Source organism: Leptonychotes weddellii, chromosome 7 (assembly GCF_054177405.1).
Source record: "Leptonychotes weddellii isolate Sample4059 chromosome 7, ASM5417740v2, whole genome shotgun sequence".
Lineage (NCBI taxonomy): Eukaryota > Metazoa > Chordata > Mammalia > Carnivora > Phocidae > Leptonychotes > Leptonychotes weddellii.
In genome coordinates, this window is record NC_138375.1 from 63943841 (window position 1) to 63959437 (window position 15597).

The following is a 15597-nucleotide window of genomic DNA, read 5'->3' on the forward strand; positions in this document are numbered from 1 at the left end:
TAAAGAGCAAGACACAAATATGACAAGTTTAGCACTTTTTCAGAGATTTCAAAGGCCAGACTAATTAACTGCTAAATAGAATGAGTGGTATAAAAAATTAGTCAAATTCCTAATAAGGCGCCCCTGCTGGGGGCCAAGAAGGACTTTCCAGTTATTGTCTCACCTAATCTCCACAACCTCTGAAGTATTATCCCCATTTGGGGAAAATGAAGTTAGAGAGATAAAGTAATTTGACTAAATTCATGCAATGAGTAAGTGAGGGGTCTGGGACTGGGATCCAGACCTGAATCCTCCAATGACTTGAATTCAGTGGACCAGTTAGACTCTTCAGGAAAAGTGACCTGACCTAAGCAGAGTCTTAGAGGAAGGCACATTTGAACAAAAGAAGAACAAGGGCCTTCAGAGTTAGTGTCTGAGGTAAGAAAGGACTGGCAGGTGGGAGCCTGAGGCTTGCCTGCCTATCCAGGAAATGCCTCAAATCCCAGGAGTGGTTACTTCCCTTTTGTTACAGTATACAGTGAGCTAAGCACTGTACTCACTTCCCATGTTTACATTTGCTTTCTGTTGCACTGGTGGTCTAATCATGTGGGTTCATTTTGGGGACAGAAAAAACTGCATTCTATAATTCAAATTAAAAGCTCTCAGTTTCTTTCTATAGAAGGGCATCTGGATATTAGCATTTCCAATTGTGCCTAGGAATCAAGTAGATAAACACATCGAAAAGTTGACTTTTCATTATGTCCTTGAGCAGATCATTGCCATGAAAACTTTAGTCCAATTACCGTTTATGCTGAAGACCTAAGGTTCCAATAAAGCTACTAAATTTGTAAAGATTCTGTTTTAAACCTGCTGGAAATTTCAAGCTGGTATCTCCTAGGGTTTCCAAGACACAGTTGTCTCCAAATTGGCCCTTTGTGTTGTGCCCTAGGGCAGCACAGCAGTGCTGCAATTGTGTCTAATTAACCTCCTGCTAAACGCAAAATGTCAGAAAGGCAAATCACCAAACTAGAGCAAGATGCTGGGTTGTTGTTATTTTCAACAAGGGTAGAACTAGCTGTTTTAGGTTTTGAGGCAACTACTCAGAAATTTGGCAGGATATTAGCTCATTAGTATTAGGGTATTTGCATGTCAAAGATGAGATTTGAATAGGTCTTAACTTTGATGAGGTTACATTTTAAAACCAGTAGCTGAGAAAGACAAAGATTATTATAGATGAATATTAATTTAAAGGAGAAGACTTTTTAACCAAGTTTGGTTCCATGTAAAATTCTGTTCTTTGTGTAACCCGAGGTGACTATCATATATCACAGCTGGATTTTTTCTTTATTTAATATGTAGGTAACCAAGGGGGGGGAAGCAAAAGACAGGCACTATAATTCAGCTGGTAGAGGCCAAACTATTCTGCAGCAACAACTCCTAAATCACAGTGGTTTTAAATACCAAAGTTTTCTTTTCTTTTTTTTTTTTTTAAAGATTTTATTTTTTTAAAGTAATCTCTACACCCAACATGGGGCTCAAACTCACAATACTGAGATCAAGAGTCGCATGCTCCACTGAATGGGCCAGCCAGGCACCCCCCAAAGTTTTATTTTTCAATAGCACTACATTTTCACTGGGTCAGCTGGGACCCAGTTTGTAGAAGGTTACATCTCTGTACTGCCACAATTGCCAACTAGTTTTCTATCGTTGGATATCAAATTATCACAAATTTAGCAGCTTAAAACAATACACACTATCATCTTACAGGTTCTTTGGGTCAAAAATCCAGGCATAGTTTAACTGGGTTCTTGGCTACCTGGTCTCTCATAGCGCTGCCATTAAGATGTCAGCCAAGGCTGGGAGTCTCATCTGAAAACTTGAATGGGGATGGATCCACTTCCCAGCTGATGTGGTTGTTGGCAGGATTCAGTACCTTGCAGGTGGCTGGAATGGGGGCCTTAGTTGGTTGCCATGTGAGCCTCACCACAGAGCAACTCAAAACATGGCAGCTTGCTTCACTAAAGCCAGCAAGGGAGAGAATGTGCTAGCAAGACAGAATTTACAATCTAATGAATATAATAATGGAAATGATATCCCATCAGCTTCCCTATTTTCTATTCGTTTGTATCAAGTTACCAGAATAGCCCATACTCAAGAGGAGGGATTGCACAAGGACATGAACCGCAGGGTGTAGGGATCACTGGGGGTCATCTTAGATTCTGTCCACCACCCAGCAAGACAAAAAAAAAAAAAATAGTGAACATGAGAGGCCATGGACTGGCTCTTAAAGATGTAACACCTCCACTTATATTTCATAGGCCACATCAAGTCAAATAGCCATATCTGTCTTGGGAAAGGGGGCATGCAATCCTATGATATGCTTAGAAAGAGGAAAAACAGGGGGTATTTGGGTGGCTCAGTTGGTTGAATGTCTGACTTTTTATCTCGGACCAGCTCTTGATCTCAGGGTTGTGAGTTCAAGCCCCACATTGGGCTACATGCTGGGAGTGGAGCCTACTTGAAACAAAAAAAGAAAAAGAAAGGAGAAACAGAACATTTTCCAATAGTCCCAATTACAACCACATTTTGTCTATGAAATAAAATCACTTTGGTCTCTATAAGGAATTCACTAGTTACAAACAGTGCATAAAATAACAGGTTAAAAATTAACCAATGGGAAGCCAGGCCTGCTGAAAATGTCTCCAGATTTTATTTCTTTAGAAATATTCCCAGAGGGGCCCCTGGGTGGCTCAGTCAGTTAAGCATCTGCTTTCGGCTCAGGTCATGATCTCAAGAGTCCTGGGATTGAGCCCCACATCAGTCTCCCTACTCAGCAGGGAATCTGCTTCTCCCTCTGCCCCTCCCCTACTCAAATAAATAAATCTTTAAAAAAATTAACCGGGCGCCTGGGTGGCTCAGTTGGTTAAGCATCTGCCTTCAGCTCAAGTCATGATCCCATGGGCTCAAGCCCCAGGTGGGGCTCCCTGCTCAGCAGTGAGTCTGCTTCTCCCCCTGCCCCCCTCCCCTGCTCATGCTCGCTCTCTCTCTCTCTCAAATAAATAAAATCTTTTTAAAAAATTAACCAAGAAAATTACACCATTACACACCATTGTCTTAATTTGGGTTCCCCTAAAAGCAGACTCTGAGATGAGAAATTGAGTGTAAGTATTTATTTTAGAAGTGATCACAGGGAGTGAGGATGTGAAAGAGGAAGGGAAGAAAGCTAAAAAAGGGTGTGTGTGTGTGTGTGTGTGTGTGTGTGTGTGTGAGAGAGAGAGAGAGAGAGAGAGAGAGAGAGATAACAGTTGCTATTGTGGGCAACTGGGGCTCCAACCTTGTGGAGTATTTCTTGCACAAGCAGGGGGAGCGGCAGAGGGAGAGGAAGAAGCAGTCTCCCCACTGAGCAGGGAGACCAATGCGGGGTTCAATTTTAAGACCGTGGGATCATGACCTGAGCAGAAGGCAGACACTTAACTGACTGAGCCACCCAGGGGCCCCTCTGGGAATATTTCTAAAGAAATAAAATCTGGAGACATTTTCAGCAGGCCTGGCTTCCAGCTCCAACATATTATTCAAAGAAGCTAAGACCTCTTGAATCTTATTTTCCTTATCTATAAAACTGAGGAAATTTGCTCCAAAATTTTCTTAGGTCTTGTAAAAATAATTTATTTCTGATACACATACATCATTATGTTATTTAATATGAGATCTACTTTACCCTGGTGCCTTTGAGTCTTTCTGTGACATTAGAGAGAAACTGAAGTCCCACCATGACAATGTACTATGCTAGACACCTTTAGGCAGACATATGAGTAAGAATCATGACACCTCTCCTCAGAAAAGCTTTTAGTCATATAGGAGAGACAGACGTGTACACCTTTATCCCACCCCCTTCCCCCCCCCTTAATATCACCTACGTCTGTACTTGGTATTCAGAAGAAATATGTGCAGCAAAAGATACAATAAAGTGCTATATTATTTCTCTATTTATCTTTATTATCTCCAGAGAGAAAAACATGCCAACGTGAAAATCAGGGACAGGTTAACTGTCCCTTTCTCCTCACAAAGGAAATGTTTCAAATGGTTTCTTAGAAAAATTCAGTCTTGGACCCCTTTGTGACTTCCTTTAAAATAAAATTAGCATAGTGAACTGAATTACAAACAAATGCAGCGCCATAGGCAAGTTTGGACTAATCCCAGAAAACAGTGTCCTGTGTTAGAGAACTTCTGCATGTTGCGGGCAGTGGATGAAACAAAGGGAAAGTGGCTCTGCCTCACAACCTATGCTGCCTCTTCTCATGAGATTCTCACTGTTCCCTGGAGTCATGATTCCAGATGTTGAGGTCTTGAGAGTAGCTTGCTGAGCAGAGCTTCTCAAGAGATTGGTACCTCCATCTAGGGTATGGTTGCCAGATTTAGCAAGTAAAAATACAGGATGCCTAGTTAATACGAATTTCAGAGAAACAATAATTGTTTTTACTGAGAGTATGTTCCAAAATTGCATGAGACTTATTTATACTCAAAAATGTTTTGTTGTATCTCTGAAATTCAAATATAATAAGGCATCCGTGATTTAATCTGGCAACCCTACCCTACAGAGCCTTTCCAAAATTTGTGGAGGGAAACTTTTTCATCACAATGATGGAGGGAGCAGGGATGCTGGATATTATTCATGTGTTGAACAATCTTACATAATAGAGAACTGTCTCATAGCCACATGACTTTTGAATATCTCATTGGACACTCATTAAAACAAAGTAAGCTGGGATGGTTTTAAGGTACAATGAGGTTTGTTTTTTTTTTTAACATACAATGGAATCTTAAAAATAAGAATGCAACAACTATGTAAATTAAGGGATAATTTTACTTTTTGCTCAGTATGTTACCAATAGCTGTTCATCATTCCAGAAAACCGTGTATCACCTGTGGCAACAGTGTCTGTGGTATTTGAGTCACCAATATACTACACCTGAATCATTTGTAGCTGTCACCATCACAGTGCTTGGATCTGTGTGTGCAAGCACCTGATTCTTCATTATTCTTGCAGTATTATTGAGCTCAAGTTCTTACATGTTAAAATATTGTATTATGAATTATTTCCTTTTATTTCTCTTTTACATTAAAATTAGGGCATTATATATTTTGTTCATATTGCAGAGACAGATTATGTTACCTATGAATTTCATCTCAGGACAGTAAAGCGGCTTGGGTCTGATCAAGTCAATACCCACTGCTAGAGGTGCCCAGGAATTTAGATTTGTCTACTATGCCACATGGGTAGGCTCCAGGGCAAAAAATAACTTTGAAGGGAGAAAGGCTCTAAAATTTTAATAGAAAAATCAAGATGACATCACTATGCAAACACACTGCAACCTCTTCACCTCTTCCTTTCTCATCTCTATAAATCCCTCTAAGAAGCATAGATGCTCAATCTTGATTCTGCTTTAAAATTTTTTAAGTGTTATTTTTTTCCTAAGCTTTTGGATAAAAATTACATCATTGTATGTTGATGTATTTCTTTGCATTAATCAAAATTGTGTTTTATGAATCCTAGCAGATCTAAATGTAAAAGAAATCAAACCCTGAAGCTGTCCAAGGTTTATTAATACCAACACTTCAGTCAGCATAAGTAATGATAGTGTTGATGAGGGCTTTTAAAAAAATCTACTTCTGAGTGAACACAATGTCTTACCAAGTAGAAGACAGATCTAGATCCTAAAGATATCCAAACATAATTATTACAATTCATATCCTATGCTATTAAGCAATTTGTCTGGCGATTAGCTTTCTATATGGTTCCTTGAAACACTGTTATCATAAAAATAGCATCTGGATATAATCAATGTTGGGGATGCTATGAGACTGTCCTCAGGAGAAGGGGAAAAAATAGATGCTGGTGACAAAGAGGAAAGACAGCAATGAGCCTGGGTGTTCTAGTTATGAAATGTGGTGTAATAAAGTCCTCCGAAAATTGGTGACTTAAAACAACAGTTAATTTAATTATATCGCATAACTGGGGGGGGGTCAGGAATTCAGGTAAGGCTCAGCTGGGCAATTCTGCTCCACAAGATATCCACTTGAGTCACTTGGGTATTCAACTGGAATTGGTCTGGAGGGTTCAGGCTAACTTCCTTCACATGCTCAATGCCTTGACAAGGAAAGTTAGAAGCATAAACATAGCTGGACTCCTTGTCCTCTGCATGTGATCTTTTCTGCAGGGGAACTGGGCTGCTTCCATGGTGGTTCCAAGCTGCAAAAGTGTTTCCTATGAAGTGATAGTAGCTGGTCTTTTAGGGCCTTGACCCAAATACTAGTGCAGTGTCATTTCTGCTGTATTCTATGTTGCTATCACAGATGGTGCATGGATTCAGAGGGAAGGAAAATAGTCCTCACTTCTCAATGGGAAGAGGATCAAATAATTTGTGGCCACTTAACCCATCAGATTTGAAGGAAAAAAGAAGATAAGCTGGTTGATGTACACACATTACACCACCCCAAGATGCCAAGTACCATGTCCATGCAAGAAAGACACTGTAAAAAGAGACAGAGAGAAATGGTGCAATGCAGAATGAACAATAAGATCAGCAGAGATACTGCTTATACTGTGGTTCTGAAGAAGTCTGACAATAGGTTAAATTTACAATGTCATGAAAGATAACAGCATGATGTAACATGATAATGTCATACTAGCTAACACAGAAAAGGCTCATATTTTGAAATACTATACCATGGAGATTACTTCTCTAAAGGCCCTCTTCAGAATAAGGAAAGAGCACAGCAAAGACAAAAGCTTAAATGTTCCCATTCGGACTTCCAAATTAAGTTCACGAAGTTCACTTCATACAAGAGTGTAAGGGTCAGGTTGTTTAGAGCAAGAAGAAATTGCAGTATTAAATGAGCCTGAGCTTAGTGAAATCAAAAGGAACAGAGGCTATAAAGTTGACCACAGAGTAGTAAGGATACAGATGTGACAGTTTTGCCAAGAACTTGGGACATGTTATGCCACTCGCACAGTGACCTACAGTGACCTATTCTTTTATGTGTATACCGCAGACATGAGGCTTCTGGGCAGAGAAAAGAGTTCTCTATTGATACAACCAGATCAACAAGAATAACATTACAGCATCTGTCCCCCACACCGATTTCCCAGACTTCTCAATGAGAGCCTTGGAATCTTTTAACTTAGGTGGTAGGGGGCAGAGACTAATGGATTTTTTCCATGTATACACAGGAGAGAAGCAGCTGCCTCAATGCCCATCCCCAAATAAGAAAGGAAAAAAACCAAAAAACTTCTGATCTTTTGAGGATGGAAATGATGCTGGGTTCTCACCCTAACTGTTTGGGTTGTAAATAAAATCTTCCTAGGTGTCAGAAAGCCTGGAGTGTTCCAACTTAGAGAGGTCCTGGTTTCATCTCTTTTTTTTTTTTTTAAAGATTTTATTTATTTATTTGACAGAGAAAGAGACAGTGAGAGAGGGAACACAAGCAGGGGGAGTGGGAGAGGGAGAAGCAGGCTTCCCGCGGAGCAGGGAGCCCAATGCGGGGCTCGATCCCAGGACCCTGGGATCATGACCTGAGCTGAAGGCAGACGCTTAATGACTGAGCCACCCAGGCGCCCCTTCATTTCTTTTTATATATAAATTCCTAGGAGCTAACCTAGGCGGCCATCTCAGGATGTTTGGCTTTGGGGGAGATAAGAGAAGTTTTATGATCCTTTCAGATCAGAGCTTTAGCTACATCATTAGAAAAATAAATGGCTACAGAACACGAAAATGCATCCAGGGGAAGTGAAAGCCAATATTCTCGATCTTTGTATCTTTTACATTTCTGTGTCTCAGGAGACTACAGCTTTTTGCAGGAGCACTGAACAATCCAGGGAAGTTTTATTTACCCACAATGACATAACAGTGGTTTCCTGACACACAGAATGTCAATAAAAACACTTGCTAGTCTGGGGATAAAAGTGGAAGCTGGGAAGCCATACATATTTTAAAATGGCAAGACTAGGATATATATGGTGCCCAAGTTAATCAATTTTTATTGCTTTTAGATACATGTACAAGTGACATGATCACAATGACTTAAGTAAATAGGGGTTATTTTTTCCCTCTAACAAGAATTTTGAAGATAAGTAGTTCATCAGCAAGTCCAGACTCCTCCAGGCATCCTATTGCAGTGTTAGCTTATGGCTTGCCAGTTACAAGATGGCTACTCTACCTACTATCATCATGTATGCATTTCAATAAGCAAGGAGAAAAGTCAAAGGCAAAGGTTCATGTCAGCTTTTATTTTTTTTTAAGTCCTGGAAACAAAAGCTTCTGAGAAGCCTATCCAATTATTTCCATTTATATCTTTTTTTTTTTCCATTTATATCTTATCGCCCATCCCTAGTAAAAGGAAATCTGAGAAGGTGAATATTGATACTAATCACACTGGTACCCTGAACAAACTGGGTTTCTTTCAGCAGGAAAGACCAGAGGAAGAGCTATCAGAACAGCAATCAGCAATGTCCCCCATCCTCTAGGCCCCAGTCTAAGGAAGGAATGTAAGACTACAAACATCCCAGGTGACTTGGAAGTAGGCTGGACATGGAGAAGGTTTCTGTCCCACTTGCCGTCTGAATCTGTGAAAGGAGATTTCCTCTCAGTGTGCTAGCATTGTCACAGGGTGGATGGAGTGGGGTAGGAAGGCGGGAATGGCATGTTTAAGCAGGGAGAAGACCTAAGCACAATATGGTGGTCATCCAGAAGTCCATGCCTCCCTTACATGGTACTGAGAAGGGCCATAAGGGCCAGAGGAATGAAAGAGGCCCCAGTTGGGGTGAGGAGATATAGAAGACATGGACTCAGTCACCAGAGGCTCTGGCAGGGACAACAAACATCAGCATCATATTTCTGTCCAAGTTCCCCAAGTTCCCCATATTTTTGCCCAAGCAGGTGTGACCAGATACATCAGCAGCAGATATAGTGCTTCAGAGGCCGATCCCTAAAGAGCCAAAGGAAGCTTCTGAAGAGCCAAGGCAGGTCTGTAGATCAGACATGCTACCCTGACGTAATAGTACATATTGAGGAATGGAAAGAAAGGCTACAAACTTTGAATTGTGTGACTCTAAATCCTGAACTGAATATAATTAGCTGAGAGACTAAATTTTAAACTGAATGTGACTAAATTACCTTTAATCTGCAAAATCAAGCTCATCTTTCCCAATATCTGAAGAAATGGCGAGTAGAGATAGGGTCCTGAGTTAGTTGAATTAAATTAGGGAGATATAAAAAAATTACATTTTTGCACACTTCAGTAGTATATAAATTTAGAATCTATGGTCACAGGTAGAGTTATGATTATGGTGTAAAAGTTATTAAAAGTTAGAAATAAGTAACCATTTCTGATATCTAAGCAAAGTGTAATGATTAAGCTAATTCCTTTATTCAGGGCACAAACAATGACTGGGCTTCCCATGAAGAGATTCAGTGCTTCATGCTGGTGGCCTGATTTGAACTACTACAGTGGAGCTACAGACTATCTCTGGGGCTTTCTGAGCATGAGAGAGGGGGCTCCACACAGGTGAGTGAAGCAAGACAGCTTCTGCATGTTCAGGTTCTGAGTAGGGAGACTCTTGTGGAGTATGCATTAGAATGAGGAATTCTCAGCAGTTTGAGGTAAGTTTGGGGGCTAGACCACCTGAAAAGAAGAAACAGAATGTTCCTCAGAACTTGCCTGTCACTGGAGAATTTGTAAGAAATTCTCAGGAGGAAATGATTAAGAGAGGGAGATGGTAAGTTAATAACAGTAGTAATAATAATTATGAATACTTACAACAGCTATTATTGGCTATGAATTTCTACTCCGTGGGAAACATGAAAAATAGTTTATATCTTCAATTCTCACAACAATTCTTTTTTTGAGGAACTAAAAAAGGAATTTGTTTATTGAGGGTAAGAGGGTACAAGCAATATAAAAATCAAAAGCTTATCTGACTTTCTCTGCTTCTCAAATGGGGGTTGGATTTTATTTGTACATTTTCTGAGGGTCCCGATCTGCTCATGGAATCGTTTACACAGGGTGAAGCTGTGGGACAGATTCCTAAAGAGACCCTTCGGGAGAACTCTCATTGGGCGGGTGGGAGTGTTGCTCATGTTGCCTACTTCTTTCCCTTCTGCTTCATGTGTATTACGAAATAGTCATTGCATGCGATGGTGAGCCCAGCAATTAGCGAGAAGAAGCTCTGGAAGCCCACTTTGCCGTCTCGGCACTGGTCCAGGTCCTTCATTATTTTGTCCACAGCCAGAGGGTCTTTTTGATTTTCCAAAAATCCAGGGAACTCCTTTTCCATGAGTACTCTCAGGTCCTCCTTTGTTAAGTAGCCTTTATCCCCAGCAAACTTGTGAAACGTGAACATCATGGTTTCCATGGCATGTTCCATTTGAGACGGCATTTTGGTGAGGTCTGTTGAAACCTTGACCTGGGGCGTGGCAGGGACGATTGGCTGGCTGGGACCTCTCACAACAATTCTTGCAGGGTAGGTATTTTTATCCCCAATTTTGCATAGAAGGAAACAGACTCAGGGAGATTGAGGCATTTTCCTAGGGCTACACAGTCAGTAACAGGCAGGGTTTAAATCCAGGTCAGTGAGTCTGATACCCAAGCAGGGTTCTTTTCACTGTGCTGTGTCTACTGCACATAACCAGGGAAACAGTCATTTTTAGCCATTTACCTAAAACCTCTCACTCTGGAAATGGGAAGAGGTTCTTAGACAGAAGCGGTGGGATTTTACCCCATGTCCCTAGATATCCCACCTCCCATTCCTGCCAAAAAGGCTGTGGCTGAAGGTCCCCCATACTTACATGAGTTCCTAACCAACAAAATCTGGGTATATAAGTAGGAGGAAAAGGATCTTCTTCAACAGACAGTTTTGTGGTAACAACAAAAGACTCTTGATTCCTAAAAGATGTTCTGTCTTCCTAGTGTAAACACAGTGAACTTTCTGGGATTCATAACCAACTACATATGCATTTGGGATTTTTCCATTACATTCTTTGAGCTACTCCCTCTTAACCTCATAACAAGTGATGTCAACCCTGGAGGGCCACCAGGGAGCACAGGGATTTCATGTGTTTTAAATCTGTAATCTAGATTACAATGGTGTAACTAAGTCACATTACAGTATTGGCAAATATTCAACTCATTGTTTTCTTTGGATCACTGGAGTGCAGCACTAAAATAATCCAAATTTCAATTTTTGGTTTATTTCCCAGAATAGAATTCATTATGTCCAGAGCTTTATGGGTCCCTTTAGGAAGACAAGGGCAGATCTCATTCTACTCAACACAAAGGAAAACAACAATTAAAAACAACCTGTGGCTTGCATCTCCTATATCTAACTTCCTCCTTTGATCCAAATTTCTAAGGGTTCCCTGGGGTGAAAAGATAGGGGAGCTTGGACAGAAAAGAGAGAATGACAGTGCAGTTTATGTCACTAGCCTACCCAGTGCAAATCTTGAGAAGACTTTGTGCTTTTCAAATACAAAAAAAAAAAGAAAAAATGTGGTATTTATTGACATGTTTCATTAATTAAATTTAAAACTTTGCTGCTGGAGGCTCTTAATTGAAGTTCTTTATAACTTAGATGTCTGATGATATGGATTTAAAATGGAATAATGTCGTATCTTGTGTTGCCCACCAGATCCTCAAAAATGATCCTGCAATGGTGCGCCTGGGTGGCTCAGTCGTTAACTGTCTGCCTTCGGCTCAGGTCATGGTCCCAGGGTTCTGGGATCGAGCCCCACATCGGGCTCCCTGCTCAGCAGGAAGCCTGCTTCTCCCTCTCCCACTTCCCCTGCTTGTGTTCCCTCTCTCTCTGTGTCTCTCTCTGTCAAATAAATAAATAAAATCTTAAAAAAAAAAAAAGTGATCCTGCAAGAAGAAGGGAATAAGCCCAAAATGGCAGGATCAAGGCTGGGCATGATTTCACAGTAGGACAAATCACAATGTTTTAGGGGGCAAGCACACCTGGCCTTGGTCTTAATTGGATCTGACAGATGAAGTTTGCCAGAAAGAATTTCTGGAGTAGATTAAGGCAAATTATGCTTGCTGGGCCAAGACTCTAGCCCAGTGTTGGAGTAGAGCACAGGGTGGGTATAGGAAACAGATTCTAGTCCCCTAGAGAAGGGAATGAAAAGAGCTAGGTGGGGCTTAGGCTAGGGTTCTAGCACAGCAGGACAGAATACATTCAGAAACTAAAGCAAAAGCCAAGTTATAAATTATAGAAGCACCATCAGTGGTCTGTAGCTGGGTAAGCCCAAGAATGCCTGGAGGCTTACCCTAGGCACCACAGGTCATGCCACATGCAGGAAGGGGGCATTTAATAGGTTCATGAGTTGATTCATGGATGGTGAGCAACAAGGCTGCCTCATTCCACAACTTCCATGGGACATGTGAAGGACACTCCTTGGCTATCTAGTGGCTGGGACTCAAAGACAATACAATATGAATGAATGGTGTCTACTGGAGTTGTTCCATGCGGTGGCCCTGAGTGCCAGATATTTAGTCTGTACACTGGAGGTCTTTAGCATGGTGCAGATAGAACAGAGGACACTGAGTGCAAATTTCTATTTATTTGTGCACACTTTAGACTGATTTAGAAATAATTCTAAAACATCTTGCTCTAAATTGAGCAGAGCATATTGCTGAATGTGAAGAGCCAGAGATGCAGTTCAGTTGATGCAAAATTTACTGGTTAAAGGTAAGGACCACAGATTTTTCAATACTAAAGTGCTTTGACTCTGATCCTTAGATTTATTTGTACAAATTGCTCACATGAATCTAGACATTTTTACACAAGGGAGATGAACAAGCAGCTAAGCAGTGAAGCTAAGTAGGCTGAAAATTTGAACCCACAGCATTTCCTGGCTAGTGGAGTACATTTATTTCCCTTCATTGCTAAGTCTTCAGGGTATGTCTGTCCATAACTCCTCTCTACTTTTTTATCCTGGAGTCCAAACTCACCCCCACTCAGACAAAATGATAAACTACACTCTGAAGAATTGTAAAGATATGCCCAGAAAATAATTCTCGCTCAGATTTTTTTCTGGCATCTTGTTTGGTCCAGTGTCTGAAACTATGATTGATGAAAGCTGATTGTGATGGCACAAAGCTGGAGTTGTGATCACTCAATGTTCCTTCATCTGAGAAAATAAATCAAGAGGAACAGCATCATGTAGTAGGGAAGTGAGGTATCCTAGAGCTATTTCTGTGGCAGGCCAGGGAACAAGTCACAGTCTCCCACAGAGCCTGAGCCTCTCAACTTCATTTTCATAATCAGGTTAGCTACTTTTCAAAGATGCTCTATGACACTCACATGGGGAAAAGCACGTATTGCTTGGCTCAGCCTAATACGCTGACAGTGAAAGACTTAGGAAAGCACTTCCCCTCTTTTTTTTCCCTTAGTGAATTGAAAGGCACTTTGAAAATATATTTAGTGTCTCTGAACATTTCTGGGCTCACTGCTGGTAGCATTTATAGAAGCCACATGGTGATATAGAAGCCTCACTCTTAAAAGCAAGCTTGAGATAGGTGAAAATAATGATCTAAATATTCTGCCCTAACTTGGGTGAGAAGGCGAGCTGAGATGACAGTGGATCCTAGTTACCAGAAACCCAACACTCCCTTTGAGGCCTTCCTCTCCATCTGTACCCTTTCAATCTATCACCTAGCCCTACTGAGGTTTCCTGCTAAATCTCTCTTGAATCCCTCTACTCTTTCCATCTCCATCACTAATACCCAGCCTTCAGTTCTCATCAGGACACACACACACACACACACACAGTGCACTAAGCCATGGTCTCCTTCCTCCTGTTCTGTGCTCTCACAGTCCATTCCCCACACAGCCGCCATAGGTGTTTTTACAATATCAATCCATTCCTTTACTGGCCTCCATTCATACTACAAATACAATCCAAACTTCTGACCATGGCTTTCCAGGCCTTCAATTATCTGACTTCTGAATCTTTCTCCATTTTCATTTCCTACAACTCTCCCATTGTTCATAGTGCTCCAAACACCTTGACCTTCATCCTGTTTGTCCTACCTTGCACTTACTTCTTTCTCTTTCCAGAATGTGCTTCTTTCTGATATTGGCTCTTCTGTACCACTCTGATAATCAGATTAAATGCCCACTATATACAGAGTTATTCCTGACCATCAGTAGACTTTCAATCCCTGCCAATCTGTCATATTTCATAAGTTACTTAATCATTTACCCATTTACTGTTAACCTCCAACAGACTATAGGATCCATGAGAACAGGTGTCTCACCCTTATGTCTAGTACTAACTGGCAGGTAGTAGGCACTCAGTAAGTATTTATTAAGTGGAATGAAGTGAATAAATGAAGGAATGAAATTCTGGCTCTAACACCTGACTCCTACTTGCTGAGTCCTTGTTCCACCTAACTGGCTAACCTGCTGTCCAGTACTACATTATCTTGCTTTCCTCTGGTTAAAGGCACCCAAAGAGAGAGTTGAATATATCAGTCCCATTTTGACCTATTCTGCTTTGACTGAGCTCTGCTTATCTCAGTGTGCTAAGCATGTGTATGGGGACCTGACAAAGAGTACCAATATTCCTAATCCAGTTTAACTAGCTAACAGGGGAAAAGGATGGTATGATGGATTAAAGACTGTAACAAATTCATCAACCTTCCTTCTTGCTATATGTTCAGGAAGATATATTCACTCCCCTTGAATGTGGTGACTTCTGTGACTTCTTTGGCTGAGAGAACATGTTGGGAGTAAGGCTGTGCCAGTATGGGGTCCAGGTCTTGGAAGACTAGTAGCTCCCACTTCCTGCCTCTAGGAACACACTCTCTTAGGGCCTTGAGCCTCCATGTGAGAAGTTCAGTTACTCTGTGGAGAGGCCATAAAGAAGCCCTGAAACTATAAAAATGGGAGAGAGGCCCAGCTGAGCTCAGATATCAGTCAGTACAAATAAGGCACCACACCATGAATGAATCCTTCTTGGAGTCTCCAAAGCGAAACAGCCATTAGGTGAATACAACTGAGTGATCCCAATCAGGGCTCCCTGGGGCAGAAGAGTTGCCTATCTGAGCATTGCCCAAAGAATCAAAAAAAAAATCTTCCAGCAATCTCTACCAGCCATCTACCAAACCCATTAACAGCAAGTAAGAGAGTCTATTTAGCAATTTTTCTTGCAGAGTCAAGATTTCCTTTAGATTGTCTGAATCTGATATGCACTGGATTATAGTTTCTGTAGGTTTTAATCATTGATGTATCTCCAGCAACTAAAACAGGGACGGGGACATAAATACCTCTAATAAAATAAATCATTGCAGGGCGCCTGGGTGGCTCAGTTGGTTAAGCGACTGCCTTCGGTTCAGGTCATGATCCTGGAGTCCCGGGATGGAGTCCCGCATCGGGCTCCCTGCTCAGCGAGGAGCCTGCTTCTCCCTCTGACCTTCCCCCCTCTCATGTATTCTCTCTCATTCTCGCTCTCTCAAATAAATAAATAAAATCTTTAAAAAAAAAATAAAAATAAAAATAAATCATTGCATTAGAAAAAAAATCAAAGAGGCAATTCGGACCTGAGGCAGTCACTCTCTAAA

The 15597-nt window shown here is 41.1% G+C and overlaps 1 protein-coding gene across 1 annotated transcript; it reads right to left on the minus strand.

Moving 5' to 3' along the window:
• Positions 1 to 9889: 9889 nt before the first annotated feature.
• On the minus strand, positions 9890 to 10490 carry LOC102742869 (protein S100-A10). The gene has a single exon (XM_031023180.2). It carries the CDS (start codon positions 10412 to 10414, stop codon positions 10121 to 10123), a length of 294 nt encoding a protein of 97 aa, XP_030879040.1. The 5' UTR covers positions 10415 to 10490; the 3' UTR covers positions 9890 to 10120.
• Positions 10491 to 15597: the final 5107 nt, after the last annotated feature.

Coding starts and splice junctions, on each gene's coding strand:
- LOC102742869 (XM_031023180.2), bottom strand. CDS start 10,414: ATGCCGTCTCAAATGGAACATGCCATGGAAACCATGATGTTCACGTTT.